Here is a 24,065-nt window from a genome sequence, read left to right as displayed (position 1 = left end):
GCTAACTTGCAGGCCACGAGGGTTCAGAATCCTAAAATGTGAGCCAAAGTTTGAAAAGTGACAAATGCCTTAATCCCTGCATACAAATCTACTGCCTTAAAACGTCCCGAGTACAGTAAACAGCAGTGACTCTACTGAAAAAGAGTTAATTGGAGTGAAATTTAAAACACTTCAGTGACTTGGAAATGTGTATGCATGTTTAGCTAGTTGAAAAGTTCCAAATTTTATAAAGAACATGAATATGCTACACAAATTTGAAGTGACATATGCTAAACATTATTCTGTTTTGTTTAGAACCCTGACAAGTTCATATGAAAGAAAACATTGCTTTTACAGATAGACATTCATATGAAAGTACATTTCTAAACTTCTGGCCAAGTCCAGGAGCCAGACAGTAGAGAATGTCCCCAGCTTAAGTCCTCTGGTTTGGCCTCCAGGGCAGGCCAGAACACTCACTACTAATGAAAGCCAACACATCTGTGCCAGGACACAAACTAACTCTGGAAATGTATATTTTTGGTCGCTCATGGGAGCAGGGAAGTAGTAAACTAGTATATAGAATGACTAAATTGATGGCCCCCTCAACAGTTTATAGCAATGGTTCCAGCAAATTTCATTGCACCTCATTCTAGGTTTATGCTTGAACCATGCATCAAGCTGATTCTGAGGATGTGCTGAAACAACTGATGTTAGCTGAGGCAGCAATAGAGATGCTTTGATTGACTGCCACATCCCTGTGGGTAGTCTCTCCTTGTAATTTAGCACTTGAAGTCCAGTGAAGTTTAGGTTATGGCCTCAGTTTCTCCCTCCACAGACACTGCCAAACTGCTGAGGTTTTCAAGCAGTTTGTTTATATTTCATGTTTCCAGCATCAGTTTTTTGCTTATGGACCATTCTGCCCACTGCCTTCTCGCCAAGGTCAACATATCTTTCTCATGGAGTATCGCCCAGAACTGCTCGCAGTGCTCAAGGTGTGTGCCAATTAGGGCTTTTTGTAGCAACATCCACCAGTTTGTATTCTGGTCCTCTACATATAAAGGCTAGTATTCTATTTGCCTCTGATTATTTTCTGTACCTGTTCATTACTGGGAACAGTCCTGTGCCAGAAATAGCACAAGGCAGAAATTGACAAATGTTCATGGGCCTGTATAGGCACAATGCAGTGCTATTGTGCCCCCTCCCCGCAAAGAAAAAAATTAGCTGATCTGTTTATTTGCTACCTTCATGCAAACACATTGCCATGCTCTGGGGCAGTTTTAATGTCCTGAAGTTTTCAATATCACTTATAAAATTCTGAATCAAGGTGGAATAGTCTAATCTCATGCCCCAACTTTACACATCATCTGCAATACAGAATGGCATTATACGCTTTTTGTTTCACTCTTGCAAATGTTTAAAATGGCACTGCACAGCATGCTGGTGTCATCAAGAAGGGGCAGAGATCAGTTTCAACACCAAAAATAAAATATTGCCGCTTCTACTACTGATTTAGGATTTATTAAACATGAATCAAACACAAGGTGACATAAAGGCCTGTTTTTGTGAATATAAAGTGCAAGGATGATATCCAATATCAAAAGGAGGTTGGCTGATGATTCTCCAGACTGCTGACCAGCTTCAATGTTTTAAACACGAAGGTAAAAGCAAATTACTGCAGCTGCTGGAATCTGAAACAGAAAATACGGGACAATCTCAGCAGGACAGCATCTGTGGAGAGAGAAGGAAGCTCACGTTGAGTCTGGATGACTCCTCTCTCCACAGGTGCCGTTGGACCAGCTGGGATTGTCCCATATTTTCTGTTCAATGTTTTAAAGTTTGTTTGTCACCACTTAGGGTTTTGTGGACAAATGATCTTGGAATTTAAATTGCAGACTTTGTAGTTCATTACTGAACCTAGGTTGTTGAATACAGGGCTCAGATCTCAGCTGCATCATTCATCATCAACGAGGGCCCAGGCGCGAATGCTGCACAAAGTGCAAAACACCAGGACACATGCTCTGGAGGGGGCTTGAGCTCACTAGCCAGAACAACAGCAATCTCGGTTAGCTAAATATTCTCAATTGTACATGGGATTGTTGTTTGTGGTGCTCATGGATGTTGCTGTCCAAGTATTGCACAGGGCCATGTTCAAGGTAGTGGAGCTGGTTGTATAATACGAACAAACTGTGTGCATTGTCTGATTGAGCCATTGTTGTGAAATATATCAGACTGAAGCCAGAGCTTTCAATTGGCTTTATTAATAGAGGTATAGAGTACAACAAGAGAAATTTTGCAACACCTATATAAATCAGTTCGATCCAACTGTGACTATGGTTCCCATTTCTAGGCACTTGTAATATGTAACGGCTTTGTATAGGGTTCAGTAGAGATTTACTAGAATGGCTCGCGAGAAGAGAGATTATAGAGAAACTGCAGTTGTTCCCTTTAAAACCAAGAAGCCCGAGGGGATTTGATGTAGAGTTGTATAAAATCATGAAGGCAGAATAAATTGTAACTGATTGAATGGCAAAAGGACTGATAATCAGATGGTCCAGATTGAAGTTGAATGGCAAAGAACCAAAGGTGATATGAGAAAAAGGTTTCACACAAAGAATGGTTAGGATTTGGAATGCAGTTCCTGATATTGTGGTGGATACATATAAAAATGGAAACTGGATAAATACTTGGAGAAAGTAGTAATAGGAAAAGGAGTTGGGGGGGGGGGGGGGGGGGGGGGCGGGGGGGTTGCAGGTGCGGTAGGACTGACCAGGTTTCTCTGAAAGTACTGGTGCAGACCCCGCGGTCTCCTTCTGTGTTGCACTATTCTATCGGACACGAAGTACATTGCGAAGGTCTCACAAAAGCTGTTGATAGGAAAAGTACAAGTTATTTCCTTCAGCAGCACAGCTTTAAAAAACAGAAAGAAGGAGCATTGAAAATTACCCACTGCATGCAGTATTGTATTCTGAAAGAATTAATCCTAAACAAGGACAAACGTGGTCATGGGGAAAGGTTTGGAAATTAAATGCTAGAATGATGCGAGGAGAAGGGATAAATGAAGTGAGAAACTGGGTGTCATATAAAAGCAGTTTGAAAACATCAAACTCCTGCAAGATTAATATATTGAAATTTCCACAGGTGCAAGTTGAGATTCAGGAGACTGTTATTTAACTTCAATTCTATATTTGTTTGAAGTTGCATCAGGTTGATGGGCCACATGTTGCTATTTAATGATGAACTACTAATGATGAAGACATAATTATCCAGTGACAATCGGTTGTTTACTGTGGAAAGAATTCAACAAGTGGCACATAACATGAATTTTATCAATTATCTTTGCATTGGTTGCACACTTGAAATTTTGATTTAAAAAAAACAAATTAGGTGGATTGGCCATGCTAAAATGCCCAAAAGTGGGTATGGGGGCTGGTCCAACTCAGTGGGCTAGACAGCTGGTTGCAGAACAAGGCCAGCAGCGAGGGTTCAATTCCCATACCAGCTGGGAATTTGGAATTCTCCCTCTGTGTACACAAACAGGCGCCGGAATGTGGCGACTAGGGGCTTTTCACAGTGACATCATTGACTTGTTAATGTAAGCCTACTTGTGACAATAAAGATCATATTATATTACTGGGTTATGAGGATAAGGTGCTCCTTTGCAGGGTTGGTGCAGACTTGATGGGTCAAATGGCCTTCTTCTGCACTGTAGGAATTCTATGAAATTGCACAACAGAAGAATTGAGGTCCTCAATTTAAACTGAAGCGGAAAAGCAATCATTCAATCTCTCACAGGCTATGATGTTCAATATATTTATACGCAGCACTGGAATCAAAGTGCCTTCTCCGTAGCAATTTGTTACAAGTGGTAATCTAAATTAATTTACTGTTTGCTAGAATCACTTTTGAGAATTATTTATCCCAACTGAAAAACCAGGCTTCGAGAACAAGTAGCTAACCTTGATACCGAAACAAAATGCAGGCAAAGCTCAGCGGGACAGGCAACATCTGTGGAGAAGACAAAACTGGATGCTACCTCAATTGCCCCCCCATTCCGAGGAAGGGCCCATACCTAGAAAGTTGACCAATTTCTGCACAGATGCTTTCAGGCTTGCTGATAGTTGATCTAACCATTTTAAGCATCAACAATGAATTGGGAAAATAAATCATAAATTTTGATGTCATTGATTCATTTGCTGCCTGATGTTTTCCTTTATTTGAGTCACTTGATTCGCTTCCATTTCAAAGCTTAATGTTTAATTGAAGGCAAAATTTTGCTACAAACAAAATTTCCCAATTTTATATATCGTTATATTCTTTGAATTTTCAGTCTAACGAGATTTTTTTTAAAATAAAGGTACCCGTGATACACCAGGACCCATGATTGGTAACAGAATGCCACATCATCACTCAGGTGCACAGTGAATGCAAGCATATGTGCAATTCTCAAATCTAACTGAATGGTTAATAGACATTTGCAAATCAGCACTACACTTCATACTAATTAGGGTTCCAAGAACAAAGGCTAGGAACTCCCTTTCAAGTAAACCGAACACAGCCATCTGTTTTTAAGCTCTTGTTTAGAATTAAAGTCTTTTCATACATCATTTAACAATTATTTCATGGTGGATGCCGGGAAGTGGGATGGGTGCCCGTCTGCGTGAGGTATTTAAGTTTGTAATTTGGAAACAGCTGTTCAATTTGTTCCCTTTCATGGGATATGGGCATCACGGACACCGCCAGCATTTGTTGTTCATCCCCAACTATCCTCGAGAGAAGTTAAGAGTCAACCTGTGTTGTTCTGGAATTACACACAAGACAGAGGACACAAGGATGGCAGATTTCCCTCCCTAAAAGGATAGTAGTGAACCAGATGGGTTCTTACAACAATTGATAGCTTCGTGGTCATTGTTAAGGAGGCAAACTTTTAACTTGCTAACATTTAATTGTTGTAAACTGAATTTAAATTCCACCAGCTGCTGTGATGGATTTGAACCAGTGTCCCCAGAGCATTAGCCCAGGCTCGGAATTACTAGTCCAGTGATATTTATCATCATCTCCCTGCATAATCACCGCAACAGGCTGATTTCTAAAATAATTTTTGAAGAAATACAATAGGAGTTATGGAGTAAGGAGATGCGTTATACCTTAGCCAATGAACATGTGCGAGATGTCAACTACCCTTTATCCGAGTTGTAGATTTCAGATAATTGTGTCTTTTGAATGCCGCATATAGGTCTATCATAGAATTTACATTGCAGAAGGAGGCCATTCGGCCCATCGAGTCTGCAATGGCCCTTGGAAAGAGCACCCCACTTAAGCCCACACTTCCAACCTACCCCCGTAACCCAATAACCCCACCTAACATTTTTTGGACACTAAGGGCAAATTAACATGGCCGATCCACCTAACCTGCACATCTTTGGACTGTGGGAGGAAACCGGGGCACTCGGAGGAAACCCACGCAGACACGGGGAAAATGTGCAGACTTCGCACTGACAATGACGCAAGACGGGAATCGAACCTGGGACCCTGGAGTGTGAAACAACTGTGCTGTCTAGGTCTACTTGTATAACAATAGCCCAAGCCTAGGCTAAGATGGCTAGGAAAGTACGATGTATCATTGAAAATACAGGGTACGTGAGTGAGATAAGTTTCTTATTGACATGTTCCCTACAATAGTCGCAAGGTAAATAGTGCAGACAAACAACTAGACTTCTTATGTAAAGATTGATGAGCGGCACGGTAGCACAGTGGTTAGCTCTGTTGCTTCACAGTGCTAGCATCCAGGTTCGATTCGCAGCTTGGGTCACGAGTCTGCACTTTCTCCCAATGTCTGCATGGGTTTCGTCCAGGTGCTCCAGTTTCCTCCCACAAGTCCCGAAAGAAGTGCTTGTTAGGCAAATTGGACGTTCTGAATTCTCCCTCAGTGTACCCGAACAGGCGCCGGAGTGTGGCGACTCGGGGATTATCACAGTAACTTCATTGCAGTGTTAATGTAAGCCTTCTTGTGACACTAATAAAGATTATGAGGTTCAAAAAAAAGTCTGATTTTTGGAAATGTCTAGTTTTGGGGTTTACAGATAAAGTATACGCAATCTGTGCCATCTCTAGATGGAGAGAGAAAGCACATCTAAAATGCTATCAGACTTCTGCCAGTACAGGTCTATCTATCTGCTCCAGAAAAGAATGCATCCTGGGAACAATAATTCTTCCCATTTTCCCCCAGAGTGGTGGAAATTACACCTTCCCACAAAATTATCTTGCACCTTGTTATGTGCCACTTGGCCAGAAATGTGATAATCTGCCTCTTCCCAAATTCTCTAAATTAATTTACAAATAGGGTATGATTCCAACACTTTTGTTCATGTTCACACAATGAGTAGCCTTGGCAGTGAAAAGCAGTGGCTATTCAATAGTGGAACTCATTATAGAGAAGCCAACCTGATGGTCACTCAAGTACATGCGACCCAAGTGCTTTCTAGCAAGAATCACAGGGCAATGGGAGCATCCAGGCTAACTGCAGGATCCCAATTGACATCATCTAACCAAGAACAGACAGGAATTATCCGTACTACACTAGGCAGCACTTTTACCACTTTAAATTGATTATGCAAATATATTAACAACAGTATACCATCTGCTAGCTGACAATCTTTTTACACTTCAACACACATGTGTTGAGCTACATTCCACTCATTCAGGGTCAACAAGTGGAAGCTCTGGCCAGTAATTTCAAAGGACTGCATTACTCCAAGAATGTGTGGGGGAACCAGCTGGTCACTTCAATCATCCAAGCAGAACATGGATTGACAGATTGCAAACTTTGGTTATCAAAAACAAATATGTTTAAAGAATTGGCAAGCACTTGAGTCAGATGAAGTGTTGCCCAGAACATACCTTTACCATAGAGCACCTAGATCAAAGTGCTGCAGTACATTGATAACTTAGAGCACCTAGATCAAAGTGCTGCAGTAAATTGAAAATTACAACTTTTATCCCACCCAGAATTTCTCTTCTAAGCAGCGGGTCACATTTCAGCTGACAAGAATTTTTATTTTTCCAGTTTAATCAGCCTTACAGATTATTTCCAGTCGTTGGAGAGAAAAACACAACTAAAGTTTATTGTGACTACACATTCCATCTGAATTATGCAGACTGGAAAGTACCACTGAGTTTTATGGTGGGTTGTTTTAGACTACACACTAGGGTGAAGGTTCACAGCTACTAAAGCAAACAGTGGAGTTGCTTCTTATGTTAGTCCAGTTAAAATATTAGCTTTAAATGATTTAAACATGGCTATTTTAAATGTATCAAGGAGGAAAGTGGGGCAGGGAGGCAACAAGGTGAAAAGAAAGATTCAGAAAGTGGAAAAAAGGCAAACAAATGCAGCAATGTCTCTAACCAATTATTTCAAAGTTTGCAATACCTCAAGGTAATTACAATTTTGCTGCAAAACCTTGCGCATTCACACGCTTAACAGTTTTTGCACCTTATTGGTCCCATACAAAAAGAGCACTACATTTGTTTAAGGACAATCTTAATCATACAAGCTACTGCATTTTGAAATATCAACCAGATCCATTTGAAGTTTACACAACATTGACTGGCATCAGTCCACTCCTCAGGCAGTAAGACTGGCAGCATTTACGACCGGTACAGCTATTGCCTTCCCCGAACAGGAATGTGGTGACTAGGGGCTTTTCACAGTAACGTCATTGAAGCCTACTTGTGTCAATAAGCGATTATTATTATTATAACATTTGCATTGCACTGATCTTTAGCATAATTTGGACAGCACCAAGTCCACCCTAGCTCCTGTTTGCTTCAAACTCTAATTATTTTAGCTATGTTTTCACACAGCTGAAGTCAGTTGTACTATATTCTGTTTGATGTCGAAGAGTGGTATTCAGAAAAGCAGAAAGAAAACATGCTACATCTGGCTTTACAGCATCACCAATCACGCGCTTGGGTACTACATTCCTTTGCAAGTGAAATTATCTTGCTCGTTTAAAGAGCTGCCCAAATTTGCTCCCTTCAGTGCGGAGCCGCATAGATAGGAAGATCCGAAGATACTCTCCCAGTTTGCCCTGGGTTGATGAAAAGTCACAGGCCCAAAAAGGTAACTCTTGTTTCTCTCTCCACAGATGCTGCCAGACCTGCTGAATATTTCCAGTGTTTTCCATTTTATTTCAGACAAAACGAATCTCAGCTTTACCGCATAGCGAAAGGAAAGTCCACGTCAACCCCAGTCATGGCTATACTAAGTCGGCATTTTATTGTACTGGAACCAGTCCAAAGCTATTCTCCACTGCCAATTGCCAACTTCCTGTTTTTTCTACCCCCACCCCCCCCGGAAAACTTAATTACAAAACAGAATTTCATTGTGAGGGTTGCCCTGGAAATTCTTCTCTCTGGCCAAAAGCTAGGCAAATCTTCCAACCTCATTTAAATCCTCACAAATTCAGACTCTTCAATCCGAACATGAACTCCCACCAGATGTCTGCATGGTGAATAATGTGGACAGCATTTCCTTTGCTTCAAGCGCAGACTGACTGCTTCTATTTCTCTCCCTCCCCAATTCCTGAAGGTTGACTTGCTTGTCAGGTTCAAAATTATCTTAAAAATCCTGCTAGCCAATACTAAAATGCTTGCTGTGGACTCTTTGCTTTTGCTCTCTCGAAGTTCATCTCCATGGCCACGTGAATAACATGGCCTTTTATCCATGTAGAAATGCTAATTAGCGATCCTCTGGAACACGAACACCATTCCATCTTGGAATTAAATATACAATGTAAAGTATAACTATTCAAGAACTGACCTGACATTCTTTTTTTAAATAAATTTATAATACCCAATTCTTTTTGTTTCCAACTAAGGGGTAATTTAGCGTGGCCAATCCACCTACCCTGCACATCTTTGGGTCGTGGGGGTGAGACCCATGCAGACACGGGATCAATGTGCAAGCTCCACACGGACAGTAAATCGGAGGCGGGACTGAACACGGGTCCTCGGCGTCGTGAGGCAGCAGTGCTAACCACTGTGCCATCATGCCACCCGACCTGACATTCCCAACATGTTTTTGGAGAGACGTGGAACCCAACGTCTATCCACAGCCAGTGCATATGCTCTTGTCATTATCTGCAGGTATGAACATCTTGCACCTTCTTCTCAGTAAAATAACCTGGGCCTCTTTGAATCTTCAGCAACCAAGTTACCCAAGTTTTGTCGATATGCAGATTCAGAGCAGGCCACATGACTCCCTCCCATTTGCCCCAAGGAGACAGTCCTAAAACATAATTTTATAAATTTTTTATTTGTAATAACACTGAGAAGTAAACTGCAGCTAGTTAGCACACAATGCAATGACAACTGTTTAAACCCAAGGTCTGAAAATGCTACAAATTCCAAATGAACGATGCATTTTGCTCATTGCAATATAAAGGGAATGTGGCGTTACTTCCAGCTTGGGAAAGTTAACAGAGCAGGAAAATTACTTATTCCTACATAACTATGGACCATATCCAAGACAATTAGCCCAGCACATGCACATGAATTCACCCATAAATAAAATGTCTTCACAAATGAGACGAACTCCTTTCATGAATGCATCTTGCAAACAATAGCATTCCATTATCAGGTGTGCACATGTGCAAGTAATTCTTTCATCGCACCCATGGAAAATGATTTGGTTCAAACACAGACTCAAACAGACCGTTTCAAATTCTCTAGGCTAGACAAAAACAGATACTAATCACTCAGTACCATTGACTTTTTCCAAGTTCATACTTGCTTTGTTGAAAAAGGGAGTCCTAAGCTTCAAAGAAAGCAATTCAGACAACAGTATATGGCAAGGGGCTCCAGTCTGCAAAAATGACCATCGACAATGCAAGGGGAAGCCACAGCAGGGTAAATAGAAATACAGATAAACCATTCAGTTGTTGAGCTATATTACCAGGAAGGAGAAAGCAGGCCAACAAAAGCCATAGCTCCTTGGATAAGAGATACAGCAAGATGAAGTAGAAAAAAAGGGCAAATGTCAGATTGATAATAGAAGAGAGAACCAGGCTGAATATAGAAAGAACAGAAGAACCAGGAGCAGGGCTGAATTGCCCCTCGAGCCTGCTCCGCCATTCAATACATTCATGGCTGATCTCATCTCGGCCTTGTCTCCACCTTCCTGCCTGCTCCCCGTAACACTTCATGCCTCTACTAATCAAAAACCTACCTATCTTTTCCTTAAAATGTTATACAAGTAGACCTAGACAGCACAGTGGTTAGCACAGTTGTCTCACAGCTCCAGGTTCGATTCCCGGCTTTGGTCACTGTCTGTGCAGAGTCTGCACGCTCTCCCTGTGTCTGCATGGGTTTCCTCCGGGTGCTCCGGTTTCCTCCCACATTCCAAAGATGTGCAGGTTAGGTGGATTGGCCATGTTAAATTGCCCTCAATGTCCAAAAAGATTGGGTTAGGTGGGGTTACGGGGATAGGGTAGAGGTGTGGGTTTAGATAGGGTGCTCTTTCTGAGGGCCAGTGCAGACTCGATGGGCCGAATGGCCTCCTTCTGCACTGTAAATTCTATGAAATTAGATCCCCTCTCATCCTGCTAAACTCCAGGGAGTATAGGCCTAACCTGCTCAATCTCTCTTCATAAGACAAGTTCAGAGAGAAAGTGGAAAAGCAAATCAGAGGGGAAGGGACCAATGAGACTAACAGAAGGAGCCAACAAAAGGGAACCCTAAAGTCTTCCTTAAACATATAAATAAAGGTGAGTAAGAGTAGGGTTGTGACCAAAAAGTGGACTGACACATGGAGGCAGAGGGCTTGGTCACAATACTGAACGAGTGCAATGCATTTGTCTTTACCAAGGAGGAAGATGTTGCCAAAGTCATGGTGAAAGAGGATTGTGAAACACTGGATGGACTAAAATTTGATAAAAGGGAATATTAGAAAGGCTGGTTGTACCAAAGTTGATAAGCCGCCCAGTACTGGCTCAGATACATCTGAGGCTACTTAGGAAAGTAAGGGAGGAAATTTTGAATTTGCTGAACATCATCTTCTAAGCCTTCTGAGATACATGTTGTGCCAGAGGATTAGAGAATTGCAAATCTTCAAATATGGCTGCAGGAATAGACCGAGCTACTAGAGGCTAGTGAGGTTAACTTCAGTGGTGAGAAAGCTTTTAATCGGCAAAAACAGTAAGTCACTTTGACAAATGCAGATTAACTGGGGAAGGTTTGATAAGGATTTGTTAAGGAAAATAGTGTTTCACTAGCTTTATTAAGTTTATTTCATGATGTAATAGAAGGATGATTGACAAAATAACAAAGGGGACAGTGACAGCATGGATACAATGGTGGCAGAGTGACAGGAAACAGTAGTGGCGAATGATTTTCAGACCGTAGGAAGGCATAGCAAGGTTCCCCAGGGGTCAGTAGTAGAACCATCATACAATGGGAGTTTATGTATAATGGACTTGGACGAGTGAAGTGAGTGAGTCTACTGTTGCAAAATTTGTGGATGACGCAAGAGTGGTTGTGGTGGGGGAGAGAGAGAGAGAGAGGAGAAGGCACAGAGGGTCTACAGGGAGATTTAGACAGGTTGGGTCGGTGGGCAGGGACTTGCCAGGTGGTGTGGGAGGATGTGGAGTTGTGCAATTTGCTGGGAGCAATGGGGGTGCATAGTATTGTTTTGATGGAGAGGGACTGCAGAAGGCTACAACAGAGGGACTTGGGGGTCCTCATGCATGGGTCACAGAGGGCTGGCATTCGGATTTGGCATGTCTGGGGGGGGGGGGAGGTGGAACATCGGCCTTCATTTCGGGAGAGGGGGTGGGGAAGGTTAGAAGTGGGGAAGTCTTGCTGAAGCTGTACAGGGCACTGGTTGGACCATAACTAGAATACAGTTGTTTTGATTCCCTTGTCTAGGGAGGGATATGCTGACATTGGAGGAGACCCAGGGAAGATTCACTGGGTTGATCCCAGGTATGGATGTATTTTTGTATGAGGAGAGGTTGAATAGATTGAGCCTGTACTCATTGGAGTTTAGAACAATGAGAGGTGACCTTATTGAGATATAGAGGATTCTCAGGGGCTTGACAAGGTAAATGTTGAGAGGTTGTTTCCCCTTGTGGGACAGTCTCAGACCAGAGGACATAATCTCAGAGTAAGGCAGAGATGAGGAGGAATTTCTCCTCCGAAGGTAGTGAATTTGTGGAATTCTTTACTGCAGAGGGCTGTGGAGGCTGGGTTGTTAAGTATGTCCAAGGCAGAGAGAGAGAGATTTTTAATCCGGAACGGAATTAAGAGTTATGGGGATAAGGTGGAAAAGTGGAGTTGAGAATTATCATATCAGATCAGTCATGATCTCACTGAATGACGGAATAAACTCAATGGGCCAAATGGCCTACTTCTGCTCCAATGTCTTATGGAGTTGGGAAGCAGGGAATTGAATTGAGATAGCAAGAATGAGAAGGATTTCAGCATCAACGGAGGGGAGATAGGGGTAGAACTCAGCAATGCTGTAGGGTTGGGAGTTAGCAATCCTGGCTAGGATATGGGGCTGGATTCTCAGCCGACAGGATGCTCCGTTTTGCCGGCAGCCCACGGGTTTCCCGACGGCGAGGGACTGCCCCACAATGGGAACCCCCATTGACCAGCAGGCCTAATGGAGCACCCCGCCGGCGTGCTGAACCAGAAATCTGTAGGGGTGAAGAATCCAGCCCATGGGGTTTGAAGCTCAAAATGAATAGAATACTTAGGTCACATACAAATCTGGTTCAATCCAAGCAGCCACGGAAGAGAATAATTTTTAATCAAAAGTTAAACTTTTCAGCAGAACATCAAAATAAGGATAAGCTATTCAGCCCTTGACCTGTACTACCATTCTGTGAGACTATGGGCGATCCATTCTCCCAACTTCATTTACCTCTTTCCTCCCCATCTTCCAGAAATGATCTGAAATGTTCTTAGGTGCAGTGCCCAGAACTGCTCTCAGCATTCCAGTGTGGTCTAATCAGGGGTATGTATAGCTACAGCAAACCTTCTACCACCTTATATTGTAGTCCAGTGTTTTTCAATCTTTTTTTAACCCCTGGACCCACTTTTACCAGCCAGCTGACCGTCACAACACACCATTTTCGCTTGCCTTTAAAGCGGCAGGTGAGCCTGCTTGATCCTCACGATCTCACTTGCTTTGTCATTCAATGTTACATTTCCGATTTCCGCTAAGGACTTCAGCTGCTAAGTTCTCTCTGCATCCTTCGAAATAAATTAAGGTTTGTCCTCGAACTCGCCATGCTTCGTCTCCAAAATGCCTTTGAAGTTTTAAACTCTCATTTGCAGCACGGTGACACAGTGGTTAGCATTGCTGCCTCAACAGCTCCAGGGACCTGGGTTCAATTCTGGCCCCGGGTGGCTGTGTGGAGTTTGCACTTTCGCCACGTGTCTGCATTGGTTTGTGTATTTATGTATGCCCTATGTTTTTTTTTCATGTAAGGAATGATCTATCTGGACTGTACGCAGAATAATAAGTTTTACTGTACCTCGGTACAAGTCGCAATAAACAAATCCAAATCCAAAAGACCCTGTGGGTGCCAATTTGTAGAAACCATAGATTTATTCCAGCAGGGTTGGATTCGGCATATAGAGTTTGGGAATGGGAGGGGATAGAGGGATTTAGGGACTTGTTTGGGAAAGGTAGATTTGCAGAGTTGGGGGAACTAGTAGAGAAATATCAGTTGGCGAGGGGAAACGGGTTCCAATACTTGCAGATTAGGGATTTCGCGAGGAAGACGCCGGCCACTTTTCCGCTGTTACCACCCCTTCATTGCTAGAAAGGATTGTGTCTGAGGGTGAGATAGAGCAGGGCAAGTTCTCTGATGCCTATGGCGGTTAATGGAGATTGCCTCGAGTGGAGGGAATAAAGAAAAAGTGGGAGGAGGAGTTGCGGGGGTTGGAGGGAGGCCTTGCGTAAGATAAACTCAACTTCATGTGCAAAATTGAGTTTAATTCAATGCAAAGTGGTGCACGGAGCGCATGCGGCATAGATGCACAAGGTTTTTTTCCCCCCGGAGGTGGGGGAAAAATATGAGCGGTGTTTAAGGGAGCCAGCGACCCACACGCACATGTTTTTATGCTTCTATATTCACAGCTTAAAATGCCACCTATCTTTGTGCGATCATCAAACATAGTTTTGCAGATTTCTATCCAATCACCCAAGTCATTAATAAATACAAACAACCATTGAGGCCTCAACACAGTGGGATACCATTAGCCACAACCCGGCAATTAGTATCTGTCCATTATCTCTCCTGTCTTCTGCTGCTCAGATAATCCCCAAACCAGATCAATAATTTTCTTTCCATTCGAGGAGCTCCAATCTCTTAGGGGCTTTTTCAAATGCTTTCTGGGAGTCCACATAGTTAAGACATTTTTATGCCAGCAAAAGTGACTTCTTCCGAAACTTCAATCCAGTTCATCAAGCAAGACCTACATGTTCCAAATCAATGTTGGCTCTCTCTGATCAGCTGAAAATTTTCTACGGTGCTGACAGTCCTCCACCCAAAGTGGCCGATCTTCATACGCGCGCTCAGCAACTGAATGCCATCACATCTAAGGCAGATCCTATTTTCATCTGACTTCACACTTTCCTAACCCTAATCCACACTGGAGCTGGTTTAGCACACTAGGCTAAATAGCTGGCTTGTAATGCAGAACAAGGCAGCAGCGCGGGTTCAATTCCTGTACCGGCCTCCCTGAACAGGCGCCGGAATGTGGCGACTAGGGGTTTTTCACGCTAACTTAACTGAAACCTACTTGTGACAATAAGTTGTTATTATTATTATAAGTAGGGGGCATCGATGTAAAGTAACATGGATTAGGGGAGACTCCCTCTCTCATCTCCCACCCCCTCCCACTGCTGGCCATCACATTTAAATAACTTGGGATATGACTAGAAATATTTATTACTGAATAATCCAGAATTTGCTGCAAAGAAAAAAATGCTCTTGTGACAGGCATGGGAACACACGTTATGTAGAATGTACAACACAGAAACAGGCCAGTTGGCAACTGCTCAACACTGCTGCTTATGCACCATTGACTATTGATACACCCCTTTTCATCTAACCCAGCAACATATCCCTCTATTCCTTACTATTTAGGTTTATCGAGATAATGTTTAACTGCATCTACACTATGTGCCTCAACTACTCCTTGTGGCAGCAAATTGCATACTCCAACCAGAGTAAATTCCGAAATTCCCTACTGTATTTACTGACAACTCTGATGTCAGTGGCTCCTAGTTTTGACATTGCCCACAACATTCCCCATTGTCTACCTTTTCAAATCGTTTCATTACCTTACATCTCTCAGATTCCTCCCCCAGTCATCTCCTTCTTGAATAAATAAATATATGTGGTTGCCTAACATGTAATGGAGGAAGTACCAAGGAGTACTGTACCACCACAAAAATTAAGCAGGATATATTACAGGCCAAGTCACTGTGAATAGAGCAGCTGTAGTCTCTCAGCTGAGTAAAACCTGCCAAATGTGCATGCTTTTGAATATTATAGGAAATGAAAGGACAGGCTCACAAAAAATGATAAAGTGCTTAAGTGTTTGAAATCTTGGATATTTATTACATTTGTCAGATAAATTCAAAGTCTATTTTTCTCATCACCGCTGAGGCCAAATGTAGCACAGCAGTTCTGGCTCAGATAAGGTAACAGACATTGGGGATTGAACGCGAGATGTTATTGGACAACATAGCTCAACTACTCACTGGGAAATTTTGCTGAGCCATTGGGGGAAGCCCATTACAGGTCTTCTGAAAATCAACACACATGTCAAGCCATGGTATGAAAAACAACATCTGAGGGCACTAAAGCTGAATTTGGAAGAGCAGGATATTTCTGTAATATTTTTAATCATAAAAAGAAATTTGCTCTCAGTCACTTGAACAAAATCTTGCATATTTGAGATTTAAGCTATTACAATATTTAAATAAATGCAAGCTTATTCAAACACAGAGGGTGACACAGTGGGTAGAACTGCTGCCTCACAGCACTAGCAACCCGGGTTCAATTCTGACCCTGGGTGACTGTCAGTGTGAAGTTTGCACTTCCTCATCTTGTCTGCGTGGACTTTCTCCCACAGTCCAAAGATATGCAGGTTAGGTGGATTGGCATGCTAAATTGCCCCTTAGTGTCCAAAAGGTTAGGTGGAGTTACTGGTTTATGGGGATAGGTTGGGGGGTCTGACCCTAGGGAGGGTGCACTTTCAGAAGATAAAAGCAAATTACTGTGGATGCTGGAAAATTTGAGCAGGTCTGGCAGCATCTGTAGGGAGAGAAAAGAGCTAACGTTAGAGTCCAGGTAATCCTTTCTCTTCCAGGAATGCCTACCCTGAAGTACTGCTCTTCTCCAGCAGTCATCTGGACTCGAAACGTTAGCTCTTTTCTCTCCCTACAGATGCTGCCAGACCTGCTCAGATTTTCCAGCATTTTCCCTTGGGTGCTCTTTCAGAGGGTCGGTGCAGACTCAATCGGTTGAATGGCCTTCTTCTGCGCTGTAAGGATTCTATGATTCTTTCAACACCATTAGTCCCGTACCCTTTTCTACCAAAGCCCATGCCTCCTCACTGGGCTGCAGCTCCAGGGAAATCAATTGCTTGCCAGTATATCATCCAAGTACCTATTACTCATGTAGTAGAATGTAAATTTTGTTATGTTATTTGAATGTGGGCGAGTTGTTGGATGAAATTTACACGACATATGGGGTGGGATTCTCCGACCCCCCGCTGGGTCGGAGAATCGCCCGGGGCCGGCGTCAAGCCCGCGCTGTGTCCCGAATTCTCCGCCAGCAGAGATTCGGCGAGGGCGGGAATCGGCCGCGCCAGTCGACGGGCCCCCCGCGGCGATTCTCCGGCCCGCAATGGGCCGAAGTCCCGCTGCTGTCAACCCTCTCGCGCCGGCGTGGATTAAACCACCTACCTTACCGATGGGAGCAGGCGGGTGCCGGGGTCCGGGGGGGGGGGGGGGGGGGGGGGGGGGGAGAAGAGACGGACGCAGGGCGATCTGACCCTGGGGGGTGCCGATCGGGGCCCACCAATTGGCGGGCGGGCCTGTGCCGTGGGGACGCTCTTTTTTCTTCCACCTTCACCATGGTCTTCACCATGGTGGAGGCGGAAGGGACCCCCTCCCCTGCGTATGCGCCGGGATGACGTCAGCAGCCGCTGACGCTCCGGTGCATGCGCGGACGTACGCCGGCCGAAGTCCTTTCGGCCCCGGCTGGCGTGGCGCCAAAGACCGTTCACGCCAGCCGGCTGAGCGGAAACCACTCTGGCGTGGGCCTAGCCCCTCAATGTGAAGAGGCCCAACGCCAGAGTGGTTCACGCCACTCCAACACGCCGGGACCCCCCCCCCGCTACCACTGGATAGGGGAGAATCCCGGCCCAGATCTTTTTAAAAAAAAAGCCAGCAATCACTTTAATACTCTAATGTATGGAGATTATACATTTCAAACAGAAACAAACAATTGTTGACCAAACCTGATCACTTGTTATGTGGCACTCATCTTACTGCCTCCCATGTTGTCAACCTTTAAAGGTTTACAGTCAGCTGAACATAACTTTGCAGCACTGAATTGCTTACATTTCTGGATTTATTTACAGAACATTTTGTAGATGTTAATCAGTGTTAAGTACAAACAAGTTAAAGGTCAGTAAGATATGCATTTATAATAATGTATTGTAACTATATGCTCTCTAAATGTTAAAACCGTTGTAGTCACTTGTTTCTCTACCTCGAGAGCAGTTGGATAGGTCAACTCTTAGTCATAGCTGAATCTTCACAGGATTACCTCCGATAGTCAGAGAGCTTCCTCACACAAGGAGCAAATTGTACAATATACATAATGAAAGTGGGGGGAAAACTAGTCTTTAAAGGCATAAATTGTGCATGAAAACTCAATTGGCAAGTTTTGTTTAGAAACAAACCGTTTGAGCTGGAGTAATAATTTATTGCACCATAACCATCCCAATTAACCTTTTGTCATTGCAATTCCTTTCAGCAGGCTTGCCCCAAAAATTTACATCTGAAGAAGCAAGGTTACACCAATGGGTTATAATATACTTCCCTACAATCCATCCCACAACTTACAATGTGATAATATGGCCTATAGCGTGTCCGATCAGGGTGATGTGGCCCAGGCAGTGGAGCCTGTGGAGGTGGAACTTGAATCCTCGGTGGAGGGGGGCCTTTGGGAGCAGGCCAAACACCAATACCTGGACTATTCCTGTCTGAGTAAAAGGGGGATTAAGAGTTCCCTGGTCTTCTGTATACTGCGGCAATGAGGAGGCAGAGTAATAGTGGGGAGGCGGAGGGGTGTTGTGGAGGGGGTGGCCCACGGGGAGGGTGGTTCACATACGGTGGCATTTGAGCAAAGATGTGGCCTGGTGGTGGGTTGGTTGGTGGTGGAGCTGCTGAGAGAGGAGGCGGAGCCTGATTGTACACCACGTGGGGATTGCCAGCTGTCTGTGCTGGGTGCTGCATGGGATGGTTTATTGGTGGGGGTGGGGGAGGAGGTAGAGCATAGTGCTGCTGTGGAGGCAGCATGTGGTGTGGGTGAGAGACTACTGGATTGTTCTGGTATTCAGGATGATGATGAGGTGCCGCAATTGGGGGCTCGTGATTGCCTGTGCTTGAAGAGTCATCTTGTATAGGAACGGTGATCAGATTACTGTGTTTCCTTGTGGTCATTGTTGAAATATGAAACGTTTCCTGACTCACTGACCTAGGTAGTGGAAGAAGAGACATCTCAGATGGCGGTGGACGAATATCCTCATGTGTCTGGCTGTAGTGATCGTGTGGCACATGCTGTGGAGGGGGTGGTGGCATCAAGATGGCATGTTGCTTCGAAGGCAGATGCGTATTATGGTGCTTCTCTTCTGGCATCAGAAAACGCTCAGCAAGTTCTGCTGGTGGTGCCATTGCAGAATGGATTGGTTCTGGCTGGGACCTAATGACAGCCTTACCAGTTCTCATGTGCCGGTGATTAATGTGAGCCTGCAAGTCTCTCTGGGAAAGATAGGTCCGTTTGCAGCCTTGGACATGCTACACATGAAGAGTGAACCCCGCAAGCACTGCTCGATGCGTTGAACCGGGTCGCTATATCCAGGACACATTGTGTCACTCTTTTTCTCTTGCAAACTTGCACAGTTGAAACAAAATACATGTTTGCACAGAATCATGCGTCCATATATCTTGATTGACAATCCACATTTATCACAGAAATGAATGGGAGTGTTATCTTTCTCACCCAACAAATTTATGTTAAAATCCCAGAAAAACTGCAGGGGACGTTGGCGCTGGCTTCCAAACACGTCGCCGCCTTTGCATTCATAGTTTTCATCTTCATTATAGTCAAATTCTTCTACATCTGTAGCTAGTGACTTTGAAGAACTTATGCTCATATTTCATGGGACACGAGATGAGACGCTATTTCGGTTAGACTGTTTTGAGATTAACTCGATAGGGATTCGCCTTCGAACATCAACGCCACTCAGACATCCTGAACTATCGATTCCCTGCAGATCTTTATCCTGCTCCATAGTGAGAGCGGCATTGTGGGATAGCCAGGGAGGAGCCAGGTTCCCCTGGTAACCGAGTATGTAGGGGGGGGAAGAGAAGAAATATGATCTATGTCTATGAGATATGGTCAGAGCTTGATAGATTTCAGAAAATAATGGGTAATCAAAGGGGGAATATATCAAAGACTTTAACAAATGGTATAAAAGATTTGAAGAAATTCAATTTAGAACTTTCTGGCTCATTTAAATTGCTGAATTGTGCTCAAGCGTCACATATAAACAGGCTCTTGGTTCTAACTGGTGCTGGATTCTCAGAAGAGTTCATTGTTGGATCAGATGTCTGCTACCTTGACCTTGAAAAGAAATTCCTCGGGAAACAGTCATTTCCTCCATCCTCGGGGGAACAAATTAGACATTCTGCGGTGACGCAAAGAATAGAGGACTTAATGATTACCAGATTTCAAATTGGTCCAGATACTGTCCTTGAGCATCAGTACAATGCAAGGGATAAAGGCCGGCAGAATGAGGAATGGAAGCACTTTGAGCAGATCTGGCTATTGCAGGAGAAGACTGAATTGCATCATCAATATTGGCGAATTAATCCCAGGAATGTACACGTAACAGTAGCTAGGTATAACAGTAGGCAATGAACAGCCCAAAGCAGAAAGGCAAAGCTCTTGAAATGCAATAGGACACATGCAATAGGACACAGAACTCTGATGCAGAAGAAGAAAATTATGAATCTGAATAAAATGTATTTGCCACAAGGAATTTTAGCCCTGTAATCAATGCGTTAGTTGTGAACTCATTAAACTATGATAGGAAGTGAAATGAAAATCGCTTATTGTCACGAGTAGGCTTCAATAAAGTTACTGTGAAAAGCCCCTAGTCGCCACATTCCAGCGCCTGTTCGGGGAGGCTGGTACGGGAATTGAACCCTACTGCTGGCCTGCCTGGGTTTGCTTTAAAAGTCGGCGATTTAGCCCAGTGTGCTAAACCAACCTCAATGTGCTGTATAGTGCTTGTGCTTTGGCAGTATGTGAAACAGATTGGTTAAAATGTTATCCAGATTTGTTAAGTAATGAGAATTGGTGAAATATTAAGATTTATTGTTTTAGGTTTGGTGATGACAACACATTCAGGTCACTAAAGTGATTTGGGTTTTCATGTAAAATTCCTTGAAAAGGACACAAATGCCAGCAGGACATGGAGCATCATAATTAATTTTTGGAAAGTTTACTCAATTAGGACATATTTGTATATCCATTAACAAAACCTGATGTTTCCCATCAGTATTGGACAAGTATTAATGGCAAGAATTAAGAAAAAAAATCTGATTATCTTTAGGTTTAGTAGGTAATATGCTCATCTTCCAAAGTTTAAATGCCCTGCAAAAGAATATAGATGTACTTGATAAAGAATATACAAGGCTAATAGAACAAATAAGTGAGAAGCTAATTGCCATGGATGCAGAGGTTTGGGACAAAGATAAAATGTTTTACTTTACAGTCTATGGACCTGGCTACGCGATTTAGCTTTTCTACAATAATACATAGTAAGGACATAAGCAAGTATAGATTAAAAACACGGAAAAATGTCTGGTGCATCAGCTAAGTTTTGGACTGATAATGGTGAGGAATATACCAATGGTGCATTGAGAGATGTGTGAAAACTTGAACTTTATGGCAATGAATAACTTTCTACAATGGACTCTTGAAAAGAATCATGCAGTGATTGATGACATGCTGCATAAAATCTCAGTTGGTCCACTAGACCTCAGTTTGGTAGTAGTCCTGTCAAGGGCAGAAGTTCATACAAAGAATTCATTTCTGATGGTTGGCAGGTAGAGTCCCTATCAATTTGTCTATGGGAAAAGTTCTAAATTGTCATCTATGCTGTGAAAATCCTCCTGCTTTTGCCCTCTAATAACTGACCCTTCGGTCACTGCAGTTTCTCCTCAATTACTCTGAAAACCATTCATGACTTTGAAGACCATCCAGATGATCAGTCACTTGGGACAAGCTGGAGACAACTGCTAGAGGCTGTGGCTACATGAAGTGTGAGACACATTCAGATGATAAAAGATCAAAGGAGGAATTGGAAATAGATGGGGGGGGTATTAATTTCATACAAGTACCTCAACACAAGAATAAAGTGTATTTATTGTTTACATTAAAAACACAATTGTTAAAACTGCTAACACTTGTAATACTAGTTGAATTTTTTGCGGAATTTTATATAGAGTCCCACGATGAATGAGATACATGTTGCTAAACATTATTGTTTGTCAGCACAAATGGCTGAAACAATATGTGGAGACAATGCACAGTGGAAAATACTGTGAAACAATATACCTCTAGTAGTGTAAATGTTTTAACATATTGATACTCTTAATATTTAATACAATAGTATACTTTACAGGGACTGGAAAATACCAGGTTTCAGCAAGAGGCAACTTCATATTCCAGGGAGCACAAATTGTTCACAATTATGTACTTTAACACAGGCGGAATAAGCAACGGCCATGGAGTCCACTGAACCCACAAAACGTTCACCATGAGGGATGCTTACCCAATATATTTAATCCTCTGAAGAACATGATAACTAAACAACTAAAACTTCCAGAAAGATAAAGGTTGTGTGTGTGATCTGAGTAGCGGTGCAGAACTACAGCCTGCATTATTTAAACCTGGTTGAATTTCACTGATGACATTTCCATGACCTCAATAACTCCCAGCGAATCTGATGGTATTTACCTAATAAAATTACAGGTTATACTCATGCGATTTGCAGAACATGCTGGAAATTTTGCTGGCGTTTTTAGAACATCTCCAGCAGGACTCCCACTCGCTTTGCCAAATGACATCAATTTAGGAGAACATTGTTAATTTTCTCTCTGTCTGGAGGAACTATGCAAAGGATGGTAAACCAAAGAACCAAAAGGTGGCAAGGATGCTTACGTTATTAACTTTGTTCCTAGATCTGTAACTTCATTAAGTCTGGGTCCAGGTAGGAAAAAAGTGTGATGCATTTTGCAACAGAATAGTCTTCCCAATGCTGAAACCCAGATAATGGTTTTAAGTGAAGTATTAGAGGACGACTAGCACCCCCATATCAAATCCATACCTCCAGAGACACAGTGAAGAGATGGTTCATGGGTGGGTCGAACTTTTCCAGACTCAACATTAAAACTGCAAATGCTCCAGCCAACTCACAATCTACAAACAAACCTGGACCCATTATTGCTTCCTTTACCGCTTTATCAAAAAAATCTTTCAAAGCAGACTAAAGACATTACAATGCAATGCAGTGCATTGCTTTTAGTAACTTGTGCTGAATGTATTAACTACACTAAAAACTCTTGGCCCATCAACAGGAAACAGCACGTATTTTCAGACAGTCAAAACAAAAGCATTGCATTTCTAAGGAACAATGCTATGTGAAAGCTAAGGAAACATAATGAGAATATGTGAAATATCCCAGTGACTAGATGTATGTAATTCTGAATATTGTGAAGGAATACTAATTCAAAGATGAAAGTTGTAAAATTCGAATACATAAAATTCGCAAACTAAACAAAACCTGTATATGCTGAATTTCTAACTCGCATCGTTATGGAAGTGACAGTAAAGGCTGGTGAAATCAAAATATTTGACGTGTATAGTTTACATGTTTGAAGTTTAGGTTGTCTGTTTTTGTTAAATAATTAACAGAAAACACCTCAAAAAAGAAATGCCTCCCAAAATGAGTTAAATTGATCAATGTTCTGTTCAGAATGCTGACTAGTTTATGAATAGAAACGGACGTGTTCTGCATCTGTCAACAAAATGGTACACATGAAAATTCCTTTAAAAACCATTTTTTTAAAAAGACGTTCCATATAGGAGTCATAAAAGAACAGGGAAATACTATGCTCATTCCATTAGCAAGGAAGATCTTACAGCTCCGAATGACAAAGTCATATGAAAATTATGAAGTCAGTTTATGAAGCCGCAATCGTGAAATTTGCACAGCAAGGATCTGGACTGCACTACTGAAACTCCATTCGACTGAGTCAAGAGTGGAAAAAAAAGGCCAGCAGATCATGTCATTAGGTAATTCCTTGACTTTTTTCCCTTTTGAGAAAGATCTTCCTAGTTACACCTTTGGGTTTTGCAGCAATGGCAATGGGAGGGATTTTTTTTCAATTCCAGTGAGTGGTTAGGGTCTGTCATGCATTACCTGGGAACATGATGGAAGCAGGTTTAACTGTGGCATTCAAAAGGGAATTGGATATTTACCTGAAAAAGGAAGAATGTTCTTGCTATGAGGAAAAACTGTTCCTTTGGAAAGCTGGTACATAAACTATGGGCCTTAAATCAGCCTCCTGTTCTGTAGTAATTCTGCTATTACCTTCTGTCAGTACCCTCTGCTCCCCGTCACTGAGCCAACATTATGTCCATGCTTCCTTGGCCTCTTGAATTCCACGCACTTAACTCTGCTGGCAAACCCATTATGTGGCA

The 24,065-nt window shown here is 42.8% G+C and overlaps 2 protein-coding genes across 3 annotated transcripts in view; both read right to left on the bottom strand.

Annotated features, from left to right (window-relative positions):
* ric1 (RIC1 homolog, RAB6A GEF complex partner 1) overlaps positions 1 to 24,065 on the bottom strand; it is a 161,512-nt gene that overhangs the window by 104,507 nt on the left and 32,940 nt on the right. The window lies entirely within an intron of this gene.
* Positions 18,083 to 19,578, bottom strand: LOC119970014 (E3 ubiquitin-protein ligase Hakai-like). The gene is given in 4 exon segments (XM_038803969.1): positions 18,083 to 18,267; positions 18,270 to 18,367; positions 18,369 to 19,086; positions 19,089 to 19,578. Coding segments are annotated over 4 exon segments (1,359 nt in total). The 5' UTR covers positions 19,447 to 19,578.

This window comes from Scyliorhinus canicula, chromosome 8, assembly GCF_902713615.1.
Source record: "Scyliorhinus canicula chromosome 8, sScyCan1.1, whole genome shotgun sequence".
Lineage (NCBI taxonomy): Eukaryota > Metazoa > Chordata > Chondrichthyes > Carcharhiniformes > Scyliorhinidae > Scyliorhinus > Scyliorhinus canicula.
The sequence above is the reverse complement of the archived record's forward strand: the minus strand, read 5'-3'. Positions and strand labels throughout refer to the sequence as shown.